This window comes from Bactrocera dorsalis, unplaced genomic scaffold (assembly GCF_023373825.1).
Source record: "Bactrocera dorsalis isolate Fly_Bdor unplaced genomic scaffold, ASM2337382v1 BdCtg039, whole genome shotgun sequence".
NCBI lineage: Eukaryota > Metazoa > Arthropoda > Insecta > Diptera > Tephritidae > Bactrocera > Bactrocera dorsalis.
In genome coordinates this window covers 47,114-56,378 of record NW_026038090.1, presented here as the reverse complement: position 1 = coordinate 56,378, position 9,265 = coordinate 47,114, and the positions used below count along the sequence as shown (strand labels likewise).

Genomic DNA, 9,265 nt, shown 5'->3' with positions numbered 1-9,265 from the left:
GTAAAAAATATTGTTTACCACCGCAAAGTCAACGTTTGAGGGATAAAACAATTTCAGAAAAAAATATTTTTTTAAATAAAAACCGCCGTTATATTTATGATGCGTATGGACACCATGTTAAGTATATTTATAAAGACTGCGTTCAAAAATTAGCAACCCTGTGTGCATGCCTTTTAATCGAGTAGCAAAGTTGAACTGTCATTCTTGTTCTGCCCTCGTATTTGTGGAAACTTAATAGAAATTTCTTCTCGAAAAATTTGTAAAAATATTGTTTTAAATATTTGCATTTTATCAAAATAAGAAGAAATAGAAGAACTTAAAAAAGAAATAAACAATTGTAACAGAAGGTTTTTTATGAACTTGTTATTTTGTATGAACACGAGCAACGTCGTAATACAGGCATAAGAAGTGAGGGGTTATAAGTCGGAAAAAATTTGTTTTCAACAATGGTGGACGCAGCACGTCAAATGCTGGACGAGCTGATGGGTCGTAATAGAAATTTACATCCATCCGAAGCGCCGCGTAAAGTTAGTTGGGATGATCCGGACGTGAGTTCTTTAAATTTTCTCATAGGCAAATTACATACATATGTATCATCCTGTCATAATTTTGTTCGTAACAAAATCAATAATATATATGCGAAGGCTTAAAAATAAATAGAATAAGTATTGAAGGTTTTGTTTTGCATTTATGATTCTCTTTCAGTTCTGTCAGTATTATATAGTGAAATTTTGTCCGCATGATCTCTTCATTAATACTCGCGCGGATTTGGGACCGTGCACCCAAATACATGACGACGAAGCAAAGCGTTTGTATGAAGAAGCACGTCCATCACCTCGTAAGCGTTCTTACGAAGATGAGTTTTTGCGGTTTTGTAACAACATGTTAAATGACGTCGATCGTAAAATCCAAAAAGGCAAGCAGCGTCTGCAATTAATGCACCGAGATCAGCCCGCACCTTCGATACCACTTTCTAAGTACCAGGAACAGTTGAACAATATGAACGCACGCATTAAAAAATTGCTATCCGAAGCCGAGGAGGCCGGCATACGAGGTGATGTTGATCAGGCCAAGGATTTAATGGCACTTTGCGAGCAATTAAAAGACGAGAAAGAGGCGCTCGTTGCGCAACACGAACAACAACAGCAAATACACCATCAGACAAATGGTTTATTGAAAGAAAGCCTGACTACGCCACCGCCAGAGAGTAATACGGACAAATCAGATGGTGAAAAATCGCCAAAAAGTGAAGATGGCGGTAGCGACAAGAAAGTTCTGCCTTGGATGCAAGATCTGGGTACATTGCCTGAGAAGCAAATGGAAGTATGTGAAATCTGCGGAGCCTTTCTGATAGTTGGCGACGCTCAGCAGCGCATTGAAGACCATCTAATGGGAAAACAACATTTGGGTTATTCGCGATTGCGTAAAGCCGTAGAGGAAATACACGAACGTAGACAAAAGGATCGCGAGGAGGAGGAGCGCAAGAGGCGCGAGGAACGTGAAAAACGCAGCGCACAGCGCAGCACTTATAGCCACCATAACGAACGTAGACGGTAAATAAGTTTATTGGATTGCATGCTGTTACATACAATAAATCCAAATCTAAAATCTTTCCATTGCAGTGAGCACCATGATCATCGCGAACGTGACCGTGAACGCGAGCGTGAGTATCGCGGACGTTCACGTGAGCACAGCAGCCGACATTCGGCCGACAAACATCGACGTAAGTTGCAAATTGTTTTATGCACACGTATACACGCTATATTGTTTTGTTTTTATTTCAGACCATCACAAAGCATCACATCGCAGGCGTTCGCACTCGCGCAGCAACCATCGACGCAACAGCAGGGATCGTCACAGTCGCAGCCGTAGCCGTAGCCGCAGTCGGTATTAATTACACGCATTTGTACGTGGCGGATCGAGGTACTCTCCCCAAAAACAAATTTAATAAACTCTAAAAATCTAGCCCAATAAATAAAATGAATATTCTCAAATCGAAAAACAAGGTGAGTACAAACGTATTTTCAACAGTATATATATTTAAGCATATAAACTTCCATACACATATTTTCGAACTATCAAACGCATACATATAATTCCAAAGCGAATGCGTACGGTAAATCTTATAAGGGAAATGAATATATCTAATATTATGCAGGATTTTTCTCAATTTTGAGGTTAGAGTTGTTAGTGACGAAGTTTTGATTTCCGTTTCGCCTAGCGTGGACTTAATGGTTTTTGTATGGTACATAAAAATTTATAGTGGGTGTCTAAAAGCAAAAATAAAGTTTAGATACAGAGCTTTGGATTGATAGACTTGCTAATTACCTTAGCACACACAAAAAATTTATTATTAGCTTGAGTAAACGATATAAGTGCGTTTGAAGAAGCTCTTTTTTAATTAACGATCTTAAATATTTTAAAAAATACTGATTTACCACCAAAGTTATATTGATTTGATTTTTTGCTCTTGCGAAAAAAAAAATTAATCTTTAAATGTTTAATTGCTAGGGGAAAAGTTGTTGCATTGGCTGAAACCCACAACACTCGTTGGCTAATTCACTTCTGGCTACTTATGCACGCGGCATAATGACGCCAAAAATTGCCGTAGGTCCTGTATCTGTCATAATCTAGTCTCTGTTCCGCTGCCAGCGTTATTTCGAGGTACATTTCAAGCAAACAATCTAAATAAAAATTAGTTTTATGAACAAACAAGCTTATTTGCAAGGTAGTTGGTTTTAATTTTTGAGTTTTTTGTTTAACTTTTCATAGCGTGAGTAAAAACACACGTAAACGCATACGTTTGAGAACGAGTAACTGAATGTCCTCCAGTACCCAGTTCAGTTGCGCCTACAAGACCAGTCCCCTTCAAACAAACTCGATACTCGATAACAAGGTACTTTTTTCTATTTTTTGGAATATTTCTAATATGTAGTTTAAAGAAAAAATCGTTAAACAGTTGTGATACAGAAAACAAAAAAAAAAAACAAATTAATACTCGTATTTTTCGTACTATATATTCTGGAAGTCAACACGTGAAGATTACCATACCAATGCTATTTGTAGATTTTAAGTGACCCGCGTACGCACTCATATTCGTACGCCAGTTCGCTACCACTTCGTACGCTCAGTAAACTGCGCACACATTCACCCACACCGAGGTAATTGTTTTAAACAAAAAATCAAATTTTGCAAATTGCGTCTTAATTCTTATTTAGTAGGAGAAAAAAGATTTTGTGTGTTGAGAAGTTATAAAATAATATGGTGGAAGTGAAGGGATTGAAGTTGATGTGTGATTTATAGTGGAAAACTCAATTTTTTCATACCCGCTTTACAAAGGTAACAAAATAATTTATGATACTACGGTTAACTTATGTTTTTCTCGTATAATTTTAAATAAATAGTCGTTAAGTTATAAAAACTACAAATTATTCATCAAAAAATAATACATTAATTATGCAAGAAAAAATATTAATAAACAATTTTAGACTTAAGTTGCTTCAAAAAAATTATTTTAATATTTCGCCGCACTACACACTCCATAAAAACGTGTCACGAAAGTTTTTTTTAGCTTTAAGGTAACGCATCCTTTTCAATGTAGATATATAGTATAAATAATGTATGAAATGTGAAGAAACGCGAAATGTGACTTAAATTACTCAATTTATGTTAAGTAAATTTATAAATTATTCAGCGCGCCGCATGTTGCATACTTTTCTGCGCGCATTTGCCAAGCTCAGTTTTCTAAAGAAAAACTTTCGTGGCCAACGCTGGCACAGCGCATCCTTCCTCATCGTTTACCTCTTCTATTCTCCCTAATACAAGTGTAAGGCTTAATAAATATTTGTGTGATGGTATTTTGTTTAGTCATGAATTCTCTGAATGAATTGAGGCATTCGCAAAACTTTCACAAAACTGTGCACTTTTACAGAAACCCGCCTTCTACAAGAACATAACGCCGTCGCAGGCGCTCCGCAACTATGCACACCCAACGGTAACGGCACTATCAACTGAACAATCATCATCTACTTCCTTTGTTGATGCAATGCGGCACATGTCAACCAGCCAAGCTGCAGAGGCGCCATCAACTCATTGCAGGTAACAGACACCTTCCAAAAATCAACATTTCTTTCAAAAACACAAACAGCTGCACACAATCGCCAGCCCAACACACAGCCAGTGTCTTGCAATCAACAACATACATGCATAAGCAACAGTACATGTTTGCGTTGCTATAACAACAGCAACCGCTGGATTGAGACCGGACTGCAACCGACTGCCGTTGTGTTAGGCCGCAAAGAACGCCGTTAAACGAGGTGATTTCTCAAACTATTTAGTTTTATGCTTGAGTTTTTTTTTTTGAAAAAAACTTGAAATAACTAAAAAATATATAAATTGGTAAATGGTAATTATGCGCCCAATGAATTATCTTACTAAATTACTTTTTTAATAATGTAACTTTTTAACTTTTTTGCAATTAAATTGAAATTAAAATTGAAACGTAGCGTAAACGTTTTTACAAAAGCGCTTTGAATTTGCTGCTTTGAGCGCTGCCACCGAATGCGACTCCTTTTTCACATTTTCATAATATAAATTATTTTTCTTAAACAAATTCAATTGAAACAATAAATATACATTAGCATATATGTACGAATAGATATAAAAGAGTTAAAAAGCTAAAAAAACATGTAATATAAAATACAACACATCGACGCTTTGGCGCCTTTTAAAATTTAGTTTTACGTCAAATTGACTTTTTACTTGCATACTACATATATACATACATATATAAAACTCGCACGCAGTCAGAGCAAATTATCCCGTTTTGTAGGTTTAATTAATGATAGCATAGTAATTTGTCGTATACCGATGGTTGCGAACATTTTTAATAAATTATGCGTACTTGCACCGAAACTGATGTCGACGATGTGAACTTTCTTTTGGCAGGGGTGTTAGTGCACACTTTTTTGATCGCAGCGCTCGATCGAGTGTAAACACTAGAGTTCTTATTATACACATGTACATACGTAAATGTACACTAACGAAATAAATAGATCAAATTTAATTTCACATTTCCAACATTTTTTATTTTTACTTTGACATCAATATTTTTCAAACATTATATTATTTTTTTTTTTTGTAAATGCACATAAAGTGCCGTAAGTTTCTAAAACGATTTTTAAGTATTGTCGAAGCTCTTACAGAGAGAAATTCTATAAATTTAATTCAATCCAAGCAGTATGGTTATATAATTACTTTGTATATTTTTTAAATTTCATATTTTTTTTTTATTGAGAATTAGCTAATTTTCATATATCCAAACATTTTTTAACACGAAAATCGCTTTTGCGCACTTGAAACCCTTCAATTGTTGCAGACGCTTTTATATTAAATTTTTGATTATCAATTTGTTTACGTTTATCTAGGCGCAACTTGAAAATTTTGATATTTTAACTAGGGTGAATATTTACTTTCATAACACACACATTTGATTTGAGTCGCCATTAACATATTTACACAAAATGGAAGCATTTCAATTTCACATCAAGATTTATAAATTTTGTATTTGTTTTTACGTTTCTTTTACATTTTCATTTTCTCTTTCTTTACTTGCACTTTCCATTATTGAAGTAATACTTTTATGAATATATGCTCATTGCTCCATACAGCCATTGGCGGTGCACTGCTCCACGGCAACGCTAGTCTAAAGCGTTGTTTGGACATTTTGCACAGCCTTGGAGAGCTCCACGCGCGAAGGTATCAAGTAAAACGCCGGCGACACTTCCTCGCCGCATGGGCATTGGCAGCCGTTAATCCAGCTGAAATTGCCCACTTTTTGGTCGCACTTCGGGCAATGCAAGCGGCCCTGTGTGTTGTGCGAGATGTCGCGCATCCAAGAGATCGGCTCCACGAACAGTATGTTGCGACAAACAGTCTGCTCGTTGACCGCATCGCCTTCACCAACTGCGGCGCTGGCAACGGTGGGTGAGCCCAGTGAGGCCTTGCGTATTTGCGCGGCAATCTGTTCCAGCAGTCGCGGCGCCTGCTGTACCACCGGAGCAGGATTGTTGTTGCTGCCGCCTGCCTTTGCGGCCGCTGGTACAGTGCTTGTGGCAAGTGATTTGGTGTTGTGCAGCAGTACGTGCGATTTGGACACCAAAACGCGACGGCACTTGCGACAGCGGTAGACAATGGGCTCCGGATTCTCCTGTGTAATGGCAGGATCCGATTTGATCAGACTATTAAAGGATTGTGGCAATATTTTCGCTACCGATTGTGTAAGCTGGTTAATTTTATATGTATTTTGGTGGTATTCAAGTAAAACTATTTACCTTTACGCACTTGTTCGCCCGCCAAACGCAGCCGATAGAGTTTGTACCGCTGATACTGTGGATCGATTTTACAGCCCATGCGTCGATAGAGCTTCAGTTGCGACACAAAGCCCGGATTGGGTTGCACAAAGCGACGTTTGGAGCGCACCAACTCAAACGCAGCCTGATACTCCAAATTCTGTTGTTTCATAATGAAAGCGATGACGACGGCAGAACTGCGACTAACGCCAAAATAACTGAAATGACAACAAAGTTAAGCGAAGAAGCGAAGTTGGATATTTTAAGGTAAATGATTTATGGTTTATAACTAAAGTTATTGGATTCACGGCAAGGATACTCACCAATGCACGAGCACACGCCCCTTTTGCGTCATAGCCATGCTTATAAAATCCGTGCAGGTTTCCAGATGGTGCAAAATATCCTCCTTCGGCATGTCGGCAACTAGAAAAGGGCATATGAGGCAGTTAAATATTTAATATAAAGGGCAAGCAAAAAAATGTGGCTTCGAGTAAGGGATCAGACTATCAACTGAGGGAGATGGCTTAAATGGGCGAAATTTAAATAACGGATTGCATTAAATTATTATTTTTTTTTCAACATTGACGAAAGGATTTGGTATCTATAAAAATCATTATAATGAGGCTAAGTTTTACAAGCGTACATATTCTCCTAGTATGGGAGGCACGTCTGATGTATTGAAAAGATAATTTCCGTTGCCAACATGCCACATTTCAAGATCTGTTGTTTATAGATGCCAGTATTTGTTTATTTTCCTCAGTTATGCATTTCACCTGCACTCACTCTTCCACACTGCCATAAGCGACGCGTTCAAAAGTAAACGCGCTGCCAATAAAAGCTTTGTGGGCCGTCACTTGTGTCTTCATTCAAATAATAGCGTAATAATAAACAAAACCCACGCTACGCTTCCGAAGAAGAGAAAAGGGGTGCCGCAACCACACGCAAACAACAACAAATGTAACCACGCTAAGCATCCAAGCAAAGAAATAAACCAGGAGACAGCAGCAGCGTCGGAGGGTGGAAGCTTTTCACACATACACACGCTCTCATATGTTATGGTGCACACAAATCCTCAATGTAATGACTACTTTGATATTCGTGTCGGCTTGTAGAAATATGACGTGCGTTGCTGTGTGCTGTCATACGCTAGTCGTTGTTGTCATTGACTATAAAGCTGTGCATTGGTTGGGTGTCCTTAAGGCCGCCAATTGAAGTGGCGTGGGCAAGCAGAAAATATTTAAATTTATTAAAACCTACGCAAAACGAAATTTTATGGCAAAGTCGTAATTGAATGTACATGCACATACACACATATTTATATGTATGATATGACATGACAGGACATAGCGTGTGAGGAAAACAGTGGCTATGGGAAGATGGGCATGCATTGGTATGTGCAACGCACTGCTAACAGGTAGCGACCCTACATTTCTAAAGGCTTTTGTGACTGCCGACATGCTTGCTATGGAAAGTGCGTGCGTGTCGAGATGCCTGTAATGCGTGTTTGTCTATTGACTGTGATGTCGAGCACTCTACGAAGCAAATGCGTGTGTTACATGTGTGTATGCATGTGTTAACAAAAAAAAAAAAATAGAGAAACCTATGTACGTCCTTTATTAAAAGCTTAGTCAGTTGAAGCTGACTCGTCAAGGTTTTGTGCCATTAAAAGCTGAAGCGTTGTGTCACCAGTGGACGCTTTAAATAGCTTTGTGTATGTCTATAAAATCAGGAATGCAGTAGATAACGAATATCTGCTACGCATTCTATTAATTTTCTCTTTTTCTGCCGTTCAGCATAACGTATGCGGCTGAGGTCAAATGTAATAGCTGTACAGATCCCTGGCTCTTATTGATTTTAACTTTCAAAACATAGTTTGGAAAACTAATAAGGCTTGGACCTATATGTACATGGTTCTATATTTGCACTCAAAATATTTATGTATGTATGTATGTATGTATGTACATATGTGTCGTATGTGTATTTTGTTCTGGGCAAGCACAACTTACTGTGCACGTATTTGGTTGTAAGAAAGCTCGCCTGGGTGATATGTTGTGGCAGCGGCACTGAGTCCAGTGTCAGTATGTGAGTAATTTCGAAATTTTTTAATGTTTCCATATGGGTAGCGGCGGTTAGATTACCTGCAATGATCAAAGCGTTACAATTATTGTGTGTCACATCGCATACTCTGGCACACATACCCAAATATAGTCCTGGTACGATTTCATCCACACTCACCGGTCCGCCGTCAAAGTCCTCACGACGCAATGTGCCCACATCTTGTAGTCGACGTTGATTCTTGTTGACATTAGCGATTGTTGCACATTTCACAGCCACGCCTGTTGCAATTGTTGCGCCCGTGCTGTCGCTGGACTGGCTGTTGGTCCCGATCTTTTCTGCTTGCGCCAGGTTGCGCTCCACCTGCATCTTACTTATTTCTCTGCTGCTATTATATACAATATTTGTGCTCTACTATAACGCTGGAAGCACAATGCTGTAGTTTTCGGAAGCGCTGTTCACTGCACGCGTTCAATACAGTGCGCACACTGCAATGCATTGACTGATGTAGCTATCTTTCACTACTCGGCTATGGCAATAAAACTTTTATCTTCGCTCGATAGTAAATGCAAATAAACGTCAATAGCACATGGTGATATACTATCGCGACCGCGCAAACTTGCAGTGTTATTGGGAGCTGCCTACTTGTTTTATTTACATTTGATATAGCAACTAAACAGCTGTTTGCAATGAGAAGTTTTCTTGAAAGTGAAAGTTGGGGCGGTGTTAAGGGAATTTCCCAAAACAAATCCCACGACAGGGTGTCACTTTCAATTATAGGTTTATAAAATAAATTTATTTAAAATAATTAAAAATGAGCCTTGTCGTAGTTTCAGAAAAAAAATTATAGAAAATTGCAT

General features: G+C 38.3%; 2 protein-coding genes across 4 annotated transcripts; one reads left to right on the top strand and one right to left on the bottom strand.

Moving 5' to 3' along the window:
• Positions 1-186: 186 nt before the first annotated feature.
• LOC105230405 (luc7-like protein 3) lies at positions 187-4,918 on the top strand. 3 transcript variants are annotated; one of them, XM_011211156.4, is made up of 7 exons: positions 187-548; positions 706-1,553; positions 1,623-1,723; positions 1,785-2,006; positions 2,512-2,664; positions 2,773-3,339; positions 3,932-4,918. In XM_011211156.4, exons 1-4 carry the CDS (start codon positions 447-449, stop codon positions 1,892-1,894), a joined length of 1,161 nt encoding a protein of 386 aa, XP_011209458.2. In that variant the 5' UTR covers positions 187-446; the 3' UTR covers positions 1,895-2,006; positions 2,512-2,664; positions 2,773-3,339; positions 3,932-4,918. The 3 variants fall into 3 exon arrangements, with proteins under 3 accessions (XP_011209458.2, XP_011209457.2, XP_011209456.2); XM_011211155.4 differs by having other exon boundaries at positions 2,512-3,339; XM_011211154.4 differs by lacking the exons at positions 2,512-2,664; positions 2,773-3,339.
• A 142-nt stretch (positions 4,919-5,060) lies between these two features.
• Positions 5,061-9,172, bottom strand: LOC105230406 (dual specificity protein phosphatase MPK-4). Its single transcript, XM_049461464.1, has 5 exons — positions 8,549-9,172; positions 8,357-8,488; positions 6,674-6,773; positions 6,333-6,568; positions 5,061-6,267 (listed from the first exon to the last, which is right to left on the bottom strand). Exons 1-5 carry the CDS (start codon positions 8,772-8,774, stop codon positions 5,705-5,707), a joined length of 1,257 nt encoding a protein of 418 aa, XP_049317421.1. The 5' UTR covers positions 8,775-9,172; the 3' UTR covers positions 5,061-5,704.
• Positions 9,173-9,265: the final 93 nt, after the last annotated feature.

Bases quoted from the DNA above. Each gene is read 5' to 3' on its own strand.
- LOC105230405 (XM_011211154.4), top strand. From the start codon at position 447: ATGGTGGACGCAGCACGTCAAATGCTGGACGAGCTGATGGGTCGTAAT. The intron at 549-705 runs GTGAGTTCTTTA...ATTCTCTTTCAG, and splicing joins TTAGTTGGGATGATCCGGAC to TTCTGTCAGTATTATATAGT. The intron at 1,724-1,784 runs GTAAGTTGCAAA...TTTTTATTTCAG, and splicing joins TTCGGCCGACAAACATCGAC to ACCATCACAAAGCATCACAT.
- LOC105230406 (XM_049461464.1), bottom strand. From the start codon at position 8,774: ATGCAGGTGGAGCGCAACCTGGCGCAAGCAGAAAAGATCGGGACCAAC. The intron at 8,489-8,548 runs GTATGTGTGCCA...TGATCATTGCAG, and splicing joins CGTACCAGGACTATATTTGG to GTAATCTAACCGCCGCTACC. The intron at 6,268-6,332 runs GTAAATAGTTTT...CACAATCGGTAG, and splicing joins GGGCGAACAAGTGCGTAAAG to CGAAAATATTGCCACAATCC.